General features: G+C 40.7%; 1 protein-coding gene across 2 annotated transcripts in view; it reads left to right on the plus strand.

Annotated features, from left to right (window-relative positions):
• Positions 1 to 19,633, plus strand: part of CDHR1 (cadherin related family member 1) — a 65,945-nt gene that overhangs the window by 17,195 nt on the left and 29,117 nt on the right. For both annotated transcript variants that reach the window (XM_043519212.1, XM_038410735.2), the window contains 6 exons: positions 224 to 310; positions 4,195 to 4,311; positions 5,935 to 6,078; positions 10,506 to 10,584; positions 15,121 to 15,221; positions 17,113 to 17,316. In XM_043519212.1, the coding sequence (XP_043375147.1) occupies positions 224 to 310; positions 4,195 to 4,311; positions 5,935 to 6,078; positions 10,506 to 10,584; positions 15,121 to 15,221; positions 17,113 to 17,316 (732 nt within the window). The remainder of the gene's footprint in view (positions 1 to 223; positions 311 to 4,194; positions 4,312 to 5,934; positions 6,079 to 10,505; positions 10,585 to 15,120; positions 15,222 to 17,112; positions 17,317 to 19,633) is intronic.

Here is a 19,633-nt window from a genome sequence, read left to right on the forward strand (position 1 = left end):
TCACTCTCCATCCCATTCTGTGTTTCATTCTCCCCTCCCTTTCAGTTGCTTTTTCTTCTACCTTCTGAATCCCCCATTCCCACCTGCTTTTCTTTTGTTGGTTTCTCATTCCTTGCTGCTTTCCAGCTCTCTATCATTCATTCCTCATGTCTTGCCTCTCTCATCTTTTATCTCCCATTACTCTGCCAGTCCCCCTGATTCTAGTAACTGTTTTGATTCACAGAACACTCCCTCGGGGAGCAGTATCTTTAAGATCGAGGCAGCGGACAAAGACACGGGTTCTGGGGGAAGTATCACCTACTTCTTGCAGGTATGGGCATTACATGTATGTTTAAAAATAGTCTCATTTACTGAGGTGTTCAGGCCCCAGGAGGATAAAAACAAGGCCATGGAGCTTGTTAGAAGTGTCACCATAACAGTAGAAGTGATGCCAGACAATGCATGAGATAAATAGATTCTAAATTAATATGCACCTCCTAGGAAAAGGCTGGGGCAGGTTGACTGTGGACTGGGAACTGTTAGCATTCAGCTTCAGTTCAGGATTCAGTCATCTTCAGCCCTACTCCTGCCTTCTCTGATCCCTTCTCAGCAGCTTCTAGCCACACATGGTTCTCCGCAGTGCTTCAGCTACAACATTCCTTCTGCTTCTCAGTGAAGTCAGTGTTGTCTCTCTTGGCTACCTGTTAGGCCTGTCTACACACACGTTGTATAGCAGTATAGTAGTTGGTTTTAGGGGAGTGTGGTTTTTTGTTGTTTTTATTGTAGTAGTTCTACTGGTACAATCTCTAGTGTAGATGCAGTTAGATCAGAAAAAGATGCCTTAGACCAGTATAGATTATTTCCCTTCCTGTATGAGAATAAGATATACCAGTATAAGTACATGTATACCAATATAACTGCATACACAATAGGGGGGATGTACCGCTTTAACTATGCCAGGATAACTAATGCAGTGCAACTTTTATACTAAGTAAGTCCTTAGTGTGGGAGGAGGAAACAACACTGCTGAATTGTCAGGTGAGTCAGAAAACCTCTGTTGCACTCCTGTTAACTCTGGATAAGAGTCAGACAGCTGAGAAGGTCAGCAGAGAAAGAGCTCTCATGTGACTGAGTCTGCATTGTGATCTCATGGTGCAGTAGGATTCATCTGCCAAAAAACTAATACATACAGATAAATATTTTTCTATTACCTCCATCATATATATTCACACGTCCTTTCACTTTTGCTGCTCTCCTCCTGCTCATACATGCAACACTGATTAACTTATGCAGTGTTTTAAGGGTCTAACAGAACATCTGTCTCCTGCCACATGATTGGCATTCCCATGTTTCCTGCATCCTTTTCTCTTCCCCACTTATTCTCTTTCTTGTTTATAGGGAGCCTAGGCAAGTAGCTACTATCACTTTTGCACTATCTCAGTGAAGAGAAGTACAAACAAGGGCACAGCCTTGGGTGAACTAATAACAAATATGTAATAGGCATGTTTGAAAGAGTTGACCACATTCCCTCATCAAGACAATCCTGTAAAGGAAAGGTGGCTACAACCTGAGCCACTGTTGCTAAAAGCTTAAGCCTGCAGCTGAATAATTTTGATTCTCCCCAGTAAGAGGAAGTGGTACACATAGACTAACTCATTCATTACACTATTTACTTTGACAAAAGTGAGAGCAGGAATCAATGTCTACTTGAGAAAATGCAAATATTTATGTAGGAATAAAGCTAATCCTCTTAACATGAGATAACTGAAAGAAAAAACATCCTGAACCAAGTACTGTAATCAGCCAAAAAAGACACACAAACCAAACACAATTATCTTACTGCAAAGGAAATCGAACTCTCATTTTAAATTCAATGCCACTTACAAATCCACTCTGCAATTCTGACAAGTCCCTCAGATCAGATCACTATGTGAAAACCCATTTCTCTCACAGAAATTGAGTGTCTTACTTTTTTTCACGGTCATTTTTGTTCTGTGTTTTGCCACTCTATTCCACTTTTGAGACGCTAGTGACCCTCATTTTCTCCTTATCAAGAGACAGAGCTAGCAGACAATATGTTGCATTGTTTAATGTCACCTGTAGTCAGTCACTGAAGAGGCACATTATTTACAGAGCATTGTTATAATACCATGACAGTTTTCGCAGGTTGTGCTTTTGTTTGACAGCACATTTCTATCTGTCCTATCCCCTTGTTAGGAGTTGCTCATTAACTACTAAAACTTTCACCTTTGTGGCAGAAATTTTCTAGATTTGTGCTCCTCCTGAAAGCAATTTTTTTTTAAGTTTGAAGAAAAATTGGTTTAGTCATGTTTGAATATGAGGACACCGAACAAGTGTATTTTCCCATTATAAAAAAAATGATTGCAAACTTTTTGTCAACAGTGCTAGATGCAGCCAGGTTAGATGAATGTAGAAAATTGAAATTTGGTACAAACATAGCCTTACCATTAAGAGAAGTCTTTGAGTCCCCTGTTGAAATTTGCTTTTGATATGACCAAGTTATGATCCTTTGAAAAATCTCATATGTAATTCATTTTGCATAGGGTTTTTCACTAAACTCACAAAAAGAAAGGCCATGCCATACATGTATATATGACTAATGTCTAGCAAAAAGTCCATTTGAAGAGTCCATTTAAAGGCTCCACAAGAGCTATTGGTTCACTCCCTGAGAGCTCCCATGTATCACATAAAAGGGGCATGCTCTCTCTCACGTGTTGGCTTCTTACAATATCTGAGATAGAACATTCCAGTAGTGGTGTCTACTCAAATAGGTCAAGATTTTAAAAAACAATCAGTGAATTTGGGTGCTTCAATATTTGGTGTCCGCCATGAGACACCTTAAAAAGATAATACTCATAGATACTAAGGTCAGAAGGGACCATTCTGATCATCTAGTCCGACCTCCTGCACAGCGCAGGCCACAGAATCTCACCCACCCACTCCTATGAAAAACCTCACCCATGTCTGAGCTATTGAAGTCCTCAAATCGTGGTTTAAAGACTTCAAGGAGCAGAGAATCCTCCCTCAAGTGACCCGTGCCCCATGCTACAGAGGAAGGCGAAAAACCTCCAGGGCCTCTCCAATCTGCCCTGGAGGAAAATTCCTTCCCGACCCCAAATATGGCAATCAGCTAAACCCTGAGCATATGAGCAAGATTCACCAGCCAGATACTACAGAAAATTCTTTCCTGGGTAACTCAGATCCCATCCATCTAATATCCCATCTCAGGGGATTTGGCCTATTTACCCTGAAAATTTAAAGATCAATTACTTACCAAAATCCCATTTTCCCGTCATTACACAAAGTAAAACTATTTCCCCATGCTTATTTTCCCCCTACTGTTACTCACACCTTCTTGTCAACTGTTGGAAATGGGCTGTCCTGATTATCACTACAAAAGGTTTTTTTTCTCCTGCTGATAATAGCTCACCATAACTGATCACTTCCGTTATAGTGGGTATGGCAACACCCATTTTTTCATGTTCTGTGTGTGTGTGTATATACATATATATAATCTTCCTACTGTATTTTCCACTGCATGCATCTGATGAAGTGGGTTTTAGCCAACGAAAGCTTATGCTCAAATAAATTTGTTAGTCTCCAAGGTGCCACAAGTACTCCTGTTCTTTTTCAGAGGGTGAATGCTAAGCACCTTATGAAAACCAGGCCCCTTTAAAATACATCAGATTAGGCATCCAAAATTCAGCAATTACTTTTCAAAATCCTGGCCAGTGTTCCAGATAATGGATTGTACATGAACTATTGCCAGTTTTTTGGAAGCCAGTAGAATTTTGAAGTCCTGAAGAGGGACACAACTTTTGTGTGTGGGGAGGAGGGGGTTCATCTTTTTATTTTCTAAAACAAAAAAACCCCAAAACACTAACTAATTCCATCCAATCAATTATGTTAACAAAATATTATGGCAAAATAGTTAAATATTAAAGACTGGGAAATGTCTAAGTTAAGGTTGCTGCATTATTTTGAATAATGAGAAAATTGTGATCTGTTCATAAATTGTTCCTGAACACAAAGAGGTGTAATTAATCACATGAATCATTCATTACAAACTTTTTACCCACCTCTGTTTATTATTCTAGCCTATATCTTTAGCAAGTTAAATAAAAGATAGTCCAAATACCAGTCTTGTTTCCATACCAATAATCTTTAACCACTTCTCCTCTTCTTTTCTTCTAGAACATCCATACTAATAAGTTTACCATAGACCGACACAGTGGTGTTCTTCGCATCAAAATGGGGATCACTCTAGACTATGAAAAATCAAGAACTCATTTTGTCACCGTGGTAGCCAAGGTATCAAGCTCTTTCCTGAAAGAAGAGGCAGGAAGGGGAAGGACTTTAACTGTGGAAAGCCACATCTGAGGATGGCCCAAAGAAGAATGGGGAAGAATTAGACCCAGAGGAGTATGCTTTCAGAGCTACCCTCATTCTGGCTAGTGCAGTAATCAGCAGTGTGTCTGCTGTAGTAGGGAACCCACCATTATGAAGGTATGAAGCAATATCTAGGCATCAGAATTATCAGCACAGAAAGTAGAGTAATTAACTGCAGTACTGGCAGTGTCTGTGTGTACCACTGCTCTTTGTCAGTACAGCAGATGGAGAATAGTCACACTGCAGAACAAAGGTGACACATCTCTTCTCTAAAAAGAGTATATTTTCTTCCCTCTCTTACAGGCTGACTAACAGACCATAGTTATTCACATCCTTTAGAGGATGTACATTCCACTCCTCTCCCTGTTACTATAAATCCTATGAAATCTGTGCTTGTGGCACTGTTGTAGGCTCATAACAGACTGCAAAACTATTGATTCCGAAGCGCAGAGACTTGCAGAAATATATGAGACCTGTAGTTCTGACAGACATGTTTGGGCAGGTGCTATGTGGTGACATGACTTCTGCCAGGCTACAAAGAACATTTTCGAGGACCTACTAAGTGCTCTTGTGTTTTGTAAGAAGAGCTTGGCCTGGGTGTCATTGAATTTTGGGGCCAGACTTGAGCCAGGGGGGAGTTTGTGACAAAACGTGGTCCAAATTCACCTGTTTTTGTTATAGTGCAGAGCGGCTGTGGGTGGGGGGGAGTGGACATATCCCTGCATAAAAGTGCTTTATTCTTGTTACAGTGGGGATGCAAAACATTCACTGCTTTAATAGCCAGCATAATTATTAAGGGGTTAAAATCTTCTCATATACTGAGTCGTCTCTCTAATTGGCTCTGTCGTGTCAGTAGCACGAACACAGTTGATTACACCATGGCAACTTAACAATTCCCAGCTTTATGCTGTTTCACACCTTTGGCTGTATCACAAGAGTCCCTAGGAGACTTTGATCACATGCAGAATTTAATCTTCCCCAGCAGTGCAGTGTCTTTTGTTATGCCCTACATTTAGCATGAAAAGTTATAGATTTTCCTCCAGATTTGGCCTCTTCTTCTCACTCACCTGTTTCCTGCAAAGACTAATTTTCTTCCCTAGGTGGCATTGATAAATAGGAGCTCAAACGCAAAATAACACACATGATTCCATGTACCAGCACAACCACTTTTAATGTTAAAAATGACTCCAGGGAGACTCAGGGCTGTCTGCTTAATCAAAGAGGGAACCAAACAAACCGAAAATAGAGGGAATAGGACAGAGCAGAGTTTTCTATAACTCTTGGCATTCATTGATTAGCTCTAAAGCTATCTGTTTAGTTGAGCTGTTTCCACCTGTTATTGACCATTTTCTTCTTAAGATTAGAATAAATAACTCCACACATTCTTGTTATGATGATTCTGGTCCTGTATGTATTGCAGGAGATGCATTAGTCTTGGGAGTGCACTAATCAGGAGTGTGTGGTTCTGTGAGCTGATAAATCTCCAGTCAGGAGTTCCAGTGGGTGAATTTCAGCATAATGACTTGACAATGCATTCTGTTGTAGGACGGTGGTGGAAAGCTCAGGGGAGACAACAAGGTGTTTTCAGCCACAACCACAGTCACTATCAATGTGGAAGATGTTCAGGACACCCCTCCCATGTTCATTGGGACTCCCTACTATGGCTATGTCTATGAGGACACCCTTGCAGTGAGTATCATTTTCACCTACAGGAGACCCAGAAGCAATGGAGAGACTTTCAACATGACAAACCAGTGGGGCCAGGTGCCACAGTGGTTTACGGCACTAGACTTACAATTCTGGAGACCTACGTTCAAACTCTGACTTGAATCTTAAGTGAACTGAGTCAGGTAAATCTCATGCTGGTACTTATTTGTGTCCATCACAAAATTACAGAGAGCCCGCTCCATCTCTCTTTGAAGTCAAAGGGATTTTTTACTTGTACGAGTAGGATCAAACCATGATTAACAGCCACTCTATGGTAGGGACTTGCAGCACTTCTGAAAGTGGTTGAGAGCTCAAATGAGCAACCCCTATTAACCCAACGAGCCCTGCAGAGGTCCTGCAGAGGCCTCTGACTATTGCTGTAAGTGGAGATCTTTGACCTAAATGAACTTGTTCTTACCATCTCAGAGGTCTGTTTTGGAGCCATCAGCTAATGCGCCAAAGAAATCTCTGACTCTGCTCCCCTACTGCCCTATAAACTATCAGATCCCAGGCATCGTCTCCCTTGGAGTCACTAGGGAGGAGCTGCCCCTGACATGCCAATAATGTGGGATCTTCTCTGCTGAATGATGGCTCCGGAGATGGAATGGGCCAACCGGCCTTTACAGCCTGCAGAATCAGCTGACGGCTCCGAAACCAAACTGTCAAATAACTCATGTGTGGAGACAGGAGGTTAGTGGCTACACAGCAAGTATGTGGCTGCTGCTGTGGGATATCTCCATCAGATTCCATTTCTATTCCATGGCTACAGAGCCCAGGCAGACTGTGGAGCTTCTGAGTGCTCCATGATATGGAAGAATCCGGAATCACATGTGAACAGAAAGGGTATTAACAGTAGCATATAATCCAAAGGGTATTAGCCATAGTCCATCAAGTCCACTATCCTGCTTCCAGCTGTGCCTTATACTGGATGTTTCAAAGGAAAGCGAAACAAAACCATAATATCTCTAGCCAATTGCACAATGTTATATATGAAGGAGGTGGAAATTCCTCCCTAAGCCCAGTGAAGACCTGCTTTCATTCTTAAGCATGAGATTTTGATTTATCCTCTCTTAGCACATATGACTGCAAATGGTATTATTAGTCATGAAGTTTGAGTTGTAGACTCTTTGACCTCTAGTGGAAGTGTGGCTACATTCTGTCTACCTAAATTTCCCTTGCAGTTTCAATAGATGCAGGTTTTTTTTAATTTCTGTCCAAATTATAATTTAGCATTGCTGTATACTGTTAAATAGTTGCTGTAGTTCTTTGCCTAAAGTGCTGCATTTCAGCTAGGTAGTGAGGTGGAAGGGATTACTGTATATATTGTAGGTAGTTTTAAAGGCACTTTACAATCCTTTGGATTGAAAGAGGCTATAAAAATATGATATATACTCATTTACCCTATGTAGTTACCAAGTGATCTTGAAAGACCCATATCTATCAAGTGCACACAGTACATGGTATTTACTGTGAAAACCATGGGTTAGTAAGTATTAATTACATCCAGTCCAAGCCCTGCAATTTACACTATTATGATGATATAATGATGGAAATACTAGTGTCCTTCCCAGCCATTACAGCAAACTTCACACAGAGAAATGCACTTGCTGCTTTCACGCTTATTTACACAGTCAGCTTTAGTTCCATGAAGTTGCTCCTTTTTTTTTTCCTGGGTGGTGCGGTTCTTGGATTTAACATTTTTAACCCATGACAAAGTGCTCTATCTCCATCCAAGGGACTGCACTGGAGTTCTTCCAGTAGCCATTCTTTAAATCCATCTTCCAGCATAAAAAGTTAGAAATAGAACACTGACATTTTCTGTGACTATTAATCCATCTTGTTCATCATTATGGTAAAGAAATTAAGTAACTCTTTGATGAAGGGTTTTGCGAGCACATACGGTAAACTGTTATTGCTGTTGCTCTGACAGAACCTTGCCATTGTTTTTGAAGTATATAGTGGTTGTCATGGAAATATTTCCAATCACTATTTGCAACAATTTAACATTATCTCAGGGATAACATTATCCCTTGCTCTATGTTGATGTAGACTGAAATTTACAAAGGGGCCTATAATGTGCCAGTCTGGCTCATTGTGTTGAGTATTTTTACTGGGGGAGCAGTCCAGGTTCAATCAATAGGCTTACCTGTGTGAGGAAATTGTGCAAAACTTATTGATATTGGTGACCATCTAGCCCACAGCAATGTTAATTAGGCAAAATGAAAGACTGTAAAGATTTTAAAGACAGCCACAAATTCCTTGTTGTTTCATACCACTTACCAATCACATTGCCTTGGGATCCGTTGATTTGCTTTTGCTGTCTATCTTGATTTTATTGGAGAGAACAGAAATGACCATCTACAGCTTGGTGAATTACTTGGCAATCAGACATTGCAATTCCAAGCACTGGAAACCCGTGGAGTAGTTACCAGTAATACATATTTGAGGTCTACAACAGTTGAGTGGCATTTCCAGGATCAAATCAGAGGAGTTGAGCCTGCAAGGTGTTGGGCATTTCAACTCCTTTGATATCATTAGGAACTGAGAGAGGGCTTTGCAAGACAAGTCCTAAGTGAGGAGTTTTAGGAAACAAAGGTGCCCTCATTAAATGAATATAGGTTTCAGAGTAGCAGCCATGTTAGTCTGTATTCGCAAAAAGAAAAAGGGGTACTTGTGGACCTTAGAGACTAACACATTTATTTGAGCATAAGCTTTCGTGAGCTACAGCTCACTTCATCGGATGCATTTCATCCAAAAGTAAATGCATCTGATGAAGTGAGCTGTAGCTCACGAAAGCTTACGCTCAAATAAATTTGTTAGTCTCTAAGGTGCCACAAGTACTCCTTTTTCTTTTTTTAAATGAATATAGTGTCTGTATGAGGAGAGGACAGAAGAAATAGAGCTGACTTCCTCTGCTTAAAATCAGAGGTGGACATGAACCAAAAATCTTAAAACTGAGTTCTCTCAAACTTTTGGATGGACAGGGAATTCCAATCCACCTGAATTTTGTAAGTGGCACCAGTCTTGGCAATGTCATGAGTCTAACTAAAACCTAGAGGGTGAACACTCCCAAACTGTGACTTAGAAACTTTCATCCAAATGTATGGCTTGTGCCCATCTCTGGTTCTTTTTTACCAAGCTCTGTCCATTTACCATGGTGATCTGTTCCCTGGGAAGTAAAGAGCAACAGTACTTAAAACCATTGCAGAATAGAATTCACTGCCTCGGTTCGGGCTAATGTACTCAGCATTGCCATGAAATGCTCACATGGGTTTAGTAACCATTCCACAGGGGAGCAGAGCAGCATTCTCTTTGATTCCATAGCTGCTCATAAAGGGCTGTGTCAGAAAAAGTAGAAGGGCAGGTGGGAAAAGGACAAATCAGCACAGTATTTTGGCAACAGAAAGGATTAACAGTTGTGAGCCAGAGCTACACCTTGCAACAACTGTGTGACCCACAAGCCAGAAAAGTTGCTTCTGCCTTTCCTGCAGATCCTTACCTTTTGCTGACACAAAAAAGATTGGCATGATCTTGGCTCAGGATACTGCAGTGGGGATGCTCCCACTCTCAAAGAATGGCACAGACAGCACTGAATATAATCATAATCATAGTGATCATCACAAGGAAAACCTAAAATAGGCCTTGCAGCAAGGGCTAGTTGCAGCTGATTTCCTTAGCACAGGCCATCCCTTGTTCCCTAGGAGTAATAAACCTATAATAATTAGGAGGTCCCCTAGGTCTCCTTCAGTCGATCCCTTGACTAACTTGGTCTTGGTCAGCTATATTGCCTGACCAGCTAGCATAGCCCATAAGCCAGGAAACATTCCATCTTGGTAATGAATAGTGCCAGGTCAAGCGCTTGCAGTCCTGTGACATTCCCACCTCCCGTTCACCAAATTCAATGGCATGGACTTCCCCTATTTTAATCGCCACTTGAGTCACACATGAACTGACCTGTCAGCACTCAGCATTTCACACTGAGAGTTTACCTGACTCCTGTAACAACTCCCAGTGCAGAACAGGAAAGCGTCTACAAGCAGTACCTGGAACGACCAGTCCCTCTGCTGCAGCACATGGATAGGCAGGTGGGAGTTTTACTGGTAGAAGAGTAGAGGCAAAAGAGCCTCAGATCCCTTAGTAGGGGGAGGGTGCCCACCCCAAAAGCTAATCCTGAGCACACTCAGGGCTTGTAGATCAACCAGTCAAATGGCCTGACACAAAGTAAAGCTGTGACTTATTTTCTGGCAGGAGCATGGGCCTCTGCTATCGTCCTAATAGGTGTTCTTGCTGTGGCTGCATCACCTGGTTATAAGGGAGGAACGGGCTGGAGAGGATTTTATTAATATTCACTAGCAATTTCACTGCTCTTTGCTTTCACTACCTAAGCTGTAATTCCTATTTCTCCCTAGGACTCTGAGGTACTAACGGTCGTTGCTCTTGATGGTGACCGAGGAAAGCCTAATAATATTCATTACGGTCTCGTGACTGGTGAGTAGACACAGTTGGCATGAAATCCTAAGGGATGTCAAAGGTAGACATGACAATAAATTAGCATGTAGCATGCTAGAATCTAGGAAAGCTGAAGATACCTCTCATGAAATAGGGTCAGACACCTGAAACTATTCCTGGCTCTTGTCTAGCTGGGAGCAGCCCAGAGATTGTTCACTGAGTTTTAATGTTTGCTTCATGGAGCTACATTGCTCATCTTGGAATCATTTATTTCACTTATTTATTGTCTGTTAAGCACCAACATTGTGCCAGGCACTTTACTAGGCATAAAGGAAGAAATTATCCCTGCGCTGAGGGACTTTCCCATCTAAACTGGTAGCCAATAGAAGAACACACTAGGAGATCCATGCAACTTCAAGGCCAGCAGATTTTATTCACGTTTCCATTTACATTATAGTGAGGTTTCACTAGTAGGAAGTGTGGGAGCAGCAAGGAGAGAAGGGAACCAATCATGGCTCTGGAATGGGAAGAGATGGGGAATATTCTGGCCACTCAAAGCCCAGAGATGGGGGAATAGGTATGGGAGGAAAAACACTGCCTTGCTTCCCCCCACCCCATGCAGACACTGGCCTCAGTCAAAGGAGGCCCCTATTCTACACCTTGAATTTGTGCTGTCAAAATGCAAGGAAACCATAAAATGCTATTGTTAATTATTTATGAATAGTAATTATTACATTTTTTGTTTAAAATCACTTTTTTGTTTTAAAAAGGAAACCCTACGCTTCAAAATATGCTGTTTTACAGAATGTACATAATGGCACACTCTGAGTTACCAGTTTCCCTATGGTAATTGGGCAATATCATGATGTATCGTTGCTTGAAAAACTATTGACTTCAACTTCTTCTCAGTCAGGCTTTACTTTTCAGGCTTATGAATCTTAATGATTTACTGCCACATACGTCTGTATCATTCATTATGGTGTCTAATGAACTTTAATTCTTTAACTGCAGGTATTGCAGGTAACTTTAATCTGCAGGTATTGCAGATATTAGCAAAACAAGTTTAGACAGTTTAAAAATGAGCATTACAGTCAATTTAGATAGCGATAAGAATGACTGGGCTTTCCTGTAATCAGCCTTTATTTACAAAGAGGCAACTCTTCCAGGTTTGAGTTTTTCTTTTCAGTTTGATTTCCTTGCAGCAACAATGGACTTGTCCATGAGTGCATGGCCTCTGCCACAAAACCCAATTCATGGCCAAATTTCCATACATACTGCAGGGCAGGGAGAGAAATATCCAGCATAAGTCTCTCTTTCAGACTAATGAAGTATTTGCAGCCAGGCTCTTTTCCTGAGCCTTCATTTCCTACCCACTTTCTTCATGCAGTAGGCTACCTTTATCAGAGGAGGTGGGGCAAAGGTGTGGGCAGCAAGTCCCCAAGTGATTATTGTATTTCCAGAAGCTGTCTTCTGCTTTGGTCTGCAAATTAGCCAGGTCAGAAAGGGAGCATAATACAAATGGTGCAACTGATGCTCTGCCAAGACACGTGGAAGAGTGGGTTTGCTGAAATCGGTACACAGCCCTACCAGCTCCATCAGCCAGATTCTGCCTGTGAGCCTCAGTTGGTGTTAAGGTCAGAATTTGACCCTATATCCAGAGAAGGCCTTTTTACAGAATATCATCTTTTAGGAGGTTGAGATTTTAATGCCCAGACATCTAAGGCCCCTAGAGATATATGCTGCAGAAGGAATGATTGTTTTCTGGTGAGATTGTCAGACTTCTCACTTTAGCTGATATTAACAAGAGCGGTTCTTGTTTTTGTAGAGGCATTATTAAGTATTTGCCAATTAAACTGAGAAGGCTCATTTATATTTCTGTCTGCATATAAAATCAATACGTACAAAAGTGACTGGTAGTTTTGAGTTTCCAACTTCATCACCTTAATGGAAACTGAATTTCAGCACTTCATGAAAATCAGGCCTTTTTAAAGCATTGCAAGCAGGGAACCCAAAATCAACGGTATCCGAAGCACCAATCACTGCTGAAAAATGTGTCCAGTGAATCCCATTCCCATTTTATCCCTTCTTCCTAACACAGAAGTACTGCCTTGTTGAATTTATTGTGGGCTGGAGGATAGTGTATATAGAAGGATAAATGCTGTCGACCTTACTCCATTCTCCACCCTGATGTAGAATCCCTTCTGTATATTGTACATATCTCTCTGATCTTTCTTTTGCTAACTAACTATTAAGAACTCCACGTCCCCTTGAAAACAGATGGCACAGTTTTGGAGACGTTGGGAAATATTTAGCCCCAGGTGATATATTTTATTCATTTTCCTCTACACTTTTGCCTTTGGTTAAAGCAAAAGTCTGTAGACACAAGATAGCATATGCTTATTTGTATCATGTGACACATCAAAATATTTGTCAATACTTGTAGAATAGACTGATTTGAGAAGTTTTTCCTGTCTATTTTATGTTTTATGAATATTGACTACTGTCCAATGATTCCTGCACCAGCAACTGATGTTAATACGGTGTACACTATGACAAAATAGTTTCAGGGTACGTTTCCCTCTCTGATCCAAAACTGGACCTATGGCGTGTATCATGAAGCAATCTACTGCAACACTCAGTTGATTAAATAGAGGAATTAACATGAATTTGATAATGTCCTCCTTGAGATAGGAGGCATGCATTGTGCAATGAATTTAAAGTGTGATACAGGCAGTCTGATGCAGGCAAGTAACGTCCTTGTGGAAGCAAATCTATCGTGTTTCAGTCATCAGCCATGCTCTAAGAGTGAACATATATAATGGTGGCATTAGAATTCACAAACTTATGAATGAGGCAATGAATGGTTTGAAATGGATGACAGCTAGTGATTCCATGAACAATGATATTCTCTCAGAAGATGAGAAGAGATGCTTCTTGGAGAAAGCTCCAACATGGATTGAAGCATTTGAGGATGTAGAGAAAGCACACAGAGAAAACATAGAATGCTCTGGCAGGCAGACATCATGAACAGCATCCAGTCATCCCTCCAGCTCATGGATACTTACATTACCCAAGGAAAAAACTCTTCAGATACATTTCTCTTCTGGGAAAACTATTTAATGGATTTCTCCCAACAACTGATAGATTATATAGCAGAGAGCAAAGAGAGAGAAGATAACAAGTCCATGTAGCTTGAGATATTGGTAGAGATTATTCCACTTGACTTCCAGTATGGTCATGTGAATTATGCTAGATAGGATTATTTAAATGTAGCTGAAGCCAGACTTCTGGAGGAGGAGAAGTCAGATATATATTATGCCCTAATTGATAGTGGGGTAGCAGTATACCAGACTGCCAGACTTTTTAGTGGTGTATGGTATGATGTGAGCATCAAGCAATCACTCAACAAGCACTGTGGAAAGCATCAGCATCTCTGCACAAAAGAAGAAGCTCTGAGCAAATATTACCTGACTGCAAATTTAAGTTTTTTGCAGTGTTGTTGTAGCCATGTTGTTCCCAGGGTATTAGAGAGACAAGGAGGGTGAGGTAATGTCTGGTATTGGACCAGCTTCTCTTGGTGAAAGAGAAAAGCTTTCGAGCTACATGGAGTGCTCCAGAGTTTGATAAAACCCAAAGGGATGTTTCATTAGACATTCAGGAGCTCATAGTGTTATGCAGGGATAATAAGAGTACATTATTATTCTTCGTTATTCATATGATATATTCATACAAGACATTCTACGGCCCTCTTACCAAGAGTCATTACTGTTATATAAATAGTTTATCATTGTGTTCAGTGATCATAAGAAGATGATTACAGTTGTATCATGCATGCTTTAGACTTATGTCTCTGGGCGTACAGATAACATCAGAAATACATGTTTTATGATTAGAGGGTAGAAAGTCTTATCTGCAAAGCTTCACAACTCAATCCACTGCACAAATAATGACAAATATTTTGATGTATTACTTGGTACAAATGAGCTCAGACTGTCATCCAACTGTCATGTGATGAGCTTATACTGTTGTGCTTTAATCAAAGGCAAAAAAAAGTATGGGAAAATGCATGAAGTATCACCTGGGGCAAAATATTTCCCAAACTTTCTAAAACAGTACTATTTTGAGTCTATAGTTGCATTATCAATTGTATTTAGAAGCTTTCTGCCAATTTTGGTTAAAAATTAAATTGTTTCTATGAGTTATGGCCCTTTGTGTGATTTTTTTGCCCAATAATATTTAAACATTACATGATACAGAAAAACTGCACCACTTCAAGCATCTACATCCACCCCGTTGATGACCACCAGCTATATGCTTAAAATGTGGTAGCAATGACATTTCTATCTCTTAGTATCCAAAGTGAGTTCAGGCCGGTAAATTACTACTCCTTGCAGAGGCTGTGTTAGGTGCCCTACCTCACAGTCCCTTGTCACCTAGTGGCTAGACAGGAACTACAACTTATTTTTTGTACAAAACACTGTACATTTTACTGCTCGTGTTTTTTTAGAACTCTTCTTTTTCAGGAAGTTGGAAAATGTGATCAGCATAATCAAATGTCCCTCTCTCTTGTGACAGGAAGTGAAGGATCTTTTGAAATAAATAATACGACTGGAGCTATTTCTGTTATAAAAAACCCAAGTAAATTAAAGAAAGAAGTGTATGAACTAAAAATTCAGGTATGCTCCATAGTTTCCCTGTGCCCATGATCTACTAGCCATGAATGTCAATCTGTGTTTAAAAACAGGTAACATGAACTAAGTCTTAAGTGCTACATGTTGTATTTGTATGTTCAAGGGTCAGATCATCACCTCATGTAAATCAGCATAATTTCCCATTGTTTGCCCAGATATTCAAAGTGCCCCCAATTTCCTCTTGGAAATAAAATCTAATAGTCACAAATTAATTCCCAGTTCTACAGTCTTCTTTCCCTTAGGTGATTATCTGCTAACTCTCTGTTTTTGATTTTTATTACTGAGTATGGAAATTAATGAATTATTAAATCCATATCTGCTGGAGTGGATTACTATTAAATCTATAATCATTGAGAGGGTTAGGATGAATGATGTTGAATATTAAATCCATATCCACTTCACTGCGTCTCTAACACAAAAGTTTGACACACATGTCCAAGGTTAGAATTGGAAAGAGAACAGAATTTGAAAGAGACAGAATATGAATGTGACATGCTGCCTAAATTTACACAGGATTCTAACGATCAACCTTTTAATGGCACAGGGCCACATCATTAGGCCCTTATCAATTTTTCCTCACACAAACATGCATTGAAAGCAATGGCAATTTTCCTGAATAAGAACTGGATTAAGTCTTTAGAAGAGCTTTACCCTTAGCCTTGTGACTTAGCCCAAAGATAAATAAATGAATGCTGTATTATTTTATACTAAAAACAATAGTAAAGGGCCAGATTCTTAGCATGTGTAAATTGATGGCATGCTATTGACTTCAAGCTGAGAATCTGGCTCTGCATGCTCAGAGATTTAAGACATAAAATCCTCTAGAGAAATTCAGGTTAAAATCATGTTGCATCATGCTGTACCATCAAGTCAATTGATGCAAGTGGAACAAAGGTTGAACTATTGGGCCATAATTGGTGTTGGTTTGAACACTCTTTGACTGAAATGGGTGTACATCAGGGATTAATTTAACCAGTTAGGGTTTGATTCCTCAGTTACTGGTAACCAATTTCTTACACAAAGCAGCAGCCAGAGTTTCCTTTGTAGTGGAAGACACATCAAAGGCACAGTCAATGAGAGAGTAATGATTGGGTGAACCTCAACAGCTCTGGTTCAGTTCAGTTCAGTTTGGTTGCCTAGCCATGGGGTCAACAAAGCAGGGCTATAAATCTGAGAACAGACTCTCCAGAAGGAAATTTCTAGTTCTTTCTTCTTCCCATATGCCCCCCAAATACTGCAAAAGCACAGTTCTTCTCTCTGTGCTTCAGCTCTCATGCCCTCTGTCAGAACCAAGAAGAGCATGGGTACTTGAAAAATAACCTGGAGGAAAAGTCCAAGCTTTGGAACCCCAAAGAGTTTTGGGTTGATATTCACCTTGCATCTTCATTCTGGGCAAAAGTTCAGATCATCTTATTTTATGTCAATTGGATAATTCGTCCCTAGAAAGCAGTTTTCATTCTAGGACAGAGGTGGATTGTGGAGCTCTTTTCTGAAGACATGGCCACGTGGCCAATGCAGGACCATTGGGTTTTTTTTAAGCTTTTGGATGGCTGAGGACAAATAAGACTTTCTGCAAGTTTGTAGAGCTCTAGAATGAAATCACTGAAAGTCAGTGCAGTTTGACTTCAATAGAGTCAAGCTTCAACTCCTAAGCTTCATACCAAGGTTATGCTCCCTTCTAACATGAATGTAAAGATATAGACAAATGTAAAGGCATCAGACATACTTTACTCATATAAAAAAATCCCCTTAATATCAATGTGATTTGTTCGCACAGATTATGGCCCTCTGAGGGCCTGAGAAAAGAAACATTTTAATTGAACTGATAGTTCTCCACAATGAAAGCCCTACAGTTAGTTTCTTTTACCTATCACAGGCATCAGAAATAAGTCTAGATGGTGATGTGACAGCATATGCTTTTGCCATCGTGACTATAAGGGTCGTCGACCTCAACAACCACCCACCAACTTTCTATGGAGAAAATGGGCCCCAGAATCGATTTGAACTGACAATGTATGAGCACCCACCTGAGGGTGAGATCCTGAGGGGCCTGAAAATTACAGTCAATGATTCAGATCAGGTGAGTTTGTGAAGAGTATCTATTTAGTCTGGCTGTCTAAAGGTTTTCTCCAGCAGTTTTCCCTGTAATATCTGGGCACCTAAATTTTGGGGAGGAGTAAGGATAGGTTATTAGTATTATAATACGATTGCCCATTAACAGTGCTGTGAATGCTTAAAAGAGAGGTACGGTCTATTGGCTTGAACCCTATGAGTTCTAACCCCAGCTCAGACACTGACTCCTGCTGGGGCCTAAGCCCTTGTCTACACTAGGTGAGAAAGTTAATCTAAGCTACGCAATTTGAATTACGTTAGTAGTGTAACTCAAGTCAACGTAGCTAGACCTACTTACTGCGGGGTCCACACTATGCTATGTTGATGGGAGACATTCTCCCGTCAACTCCCCTTACTCTTCTCATTCTGATGGAGTACAGGAGTCAATGGGAGAGCGATCTGAGGTCGATATAGCGGGTCTTCACTAGGCCTGCTAAATCGACTGCAGATGTATCAATTGCCACTCGTCAATCCCCCAGTAAGTTTAGACAAGCCCTTAGACATTTTAGGCCCTATTTACAATCTCAAACTAGTTTTACCACTAATATAACTCCATTGAGTTTGGTGGAGTTACACATGATTTACAATGACATGGGATCAGCATCTGATCCTTCACCTCTCTCACTTAGTTTCTCCATATGTAAAATGAGGATAATACATTCTTGCATAATTCCTAGAGGTAATGGGAGGACTACTTAGCATTTTACAACTTCAAAATGCTTTACAAATAGTAGCTTTATTACTGCTGTCTCCCACAACCTTATGGAGACAATTCAGTCCTTGCCCCTTTCATTGCTTCCGTTAGTAAAACCTACAACTTATCATTCTTCTGGTCTTTATCCTTCAACATGAGTTGCAGTGCATGCTTTGATAAAGCTTATACCCCAAGAAGAGCATCCTATAGCCAGACAAGGGAGAAGAACAAAGACTCCATGAAGCCCACTTGGAACCTCACCTTGTAGTTCTAACTGACCTAAGAAGCACTTAGATACTATGGCAATAGTTGCTATAGGAAACCCTAAGATAGCTACTGTACCACTGGCCTCCATTTGAGTTAGCCTGAGGTTACGGAGTGACAACATCCCATAACTATATTCTGTTAACAGCAATGTTCTTATGTCACTGTACTCAGTATTGTGCTGTTACTATTGTACTGCTATCAAACCCAATAGCTTTCCTCTGTTGCTCTGCAGCAAACAGATAAGCGACTACTTACACGTGAGTGCCCAGTCAGCCCTGCCATTGTTGCTGCTTAGAGTTTAAAAAAAAAAAGTCATGTAGGTTAAAACCAGACTATAAAATATATAGAAAGTATTTGTACCTATATCGAATACATTTCTGAACGTTTTCTGCTGCACAGTGTCACACAATGTTTTTTTTTTCTTTTAAAGGCCTAAAGCCAAATTATTCCCTTTCTGCACACACACACTCATTCAAGGCAAAATGTAAAGAAAGCAATGTTTCATACTTTACATACCTAGTCTTTGGCTCACTTTGCTTACTGATGGAATGGGTAAGCGGTGGCATGGGATGGAGCTGGAGGTACAGCCTCTAATTTCTGCAAAGCCTGAGGAGTATGGAGTGAAGCCCATCTGCTCTACTCTCCACACTTCTTCTCATTATAAGGAAAGACAGCAGCCATGCTTCCACTGGCTCTCCTGACATTCCCCTGCTCTGAGATTGTCCAACTGGGCTCATGGAACATGGGTTGCTCTGACCAGAGGTGGGGTCTGCAAAATTTCTTGACAGAAAGTCACTCAGTTTTGGGAGGAAGCAAACTATGCAGAGCAGCCACCTCCAACACAGCATGGTGCCCCCAAAACCTGTGGAGTCCCATGCATAGGGGATCTTTGCCTGACTGGGAAGATAGCATTCCGCATTGCCACTGCTCTTAGTCATTCCATGCACATCAGTCACATCCAGCTGGTATTTGTATGTGTCACTCCACTCTCCACTGCAGGCAAAAAGGAGCCAATGGGCTATCCTTTAATTGTGGGAGTTTGGATTCCAGTTCACCACAAGCCGCTGAGTTTGAACCTGAAAATACCCAGATTTGCTGTGGGGATTAACATTGGCTTTCTTCCCTTTTTGACGAGCAAGTATTGAAGTTGTGACTGCCCAAGTTTAGTCCACCTATGTGTACATCAGCAAGTGGGGGCTCTCCTGTTTCTATATCACCACTACTAGAAGTACGGCATTCTGGAGGGACATCATAGCATCAGCCAATCAGTGATCCTGGCTGGTGGTGACAGTTGGGAATCACAGCTGTTGATTGGTACCTGCTG

Source organism: Dermochelys coriacea, chromosome 7, assembly GCF_009764565.3.
Source record: "Dermochelys coriacea isolate rDerCor1 chromosome 7, rDerCor1.pri.v4, whole genome shotgun sequence".
Taxonomy (NCBI): Eukaryota; Metazoa; Chordata; order Testudines; family Dermochelyidae; genus Dermochelys; species Dermochelys coriacea.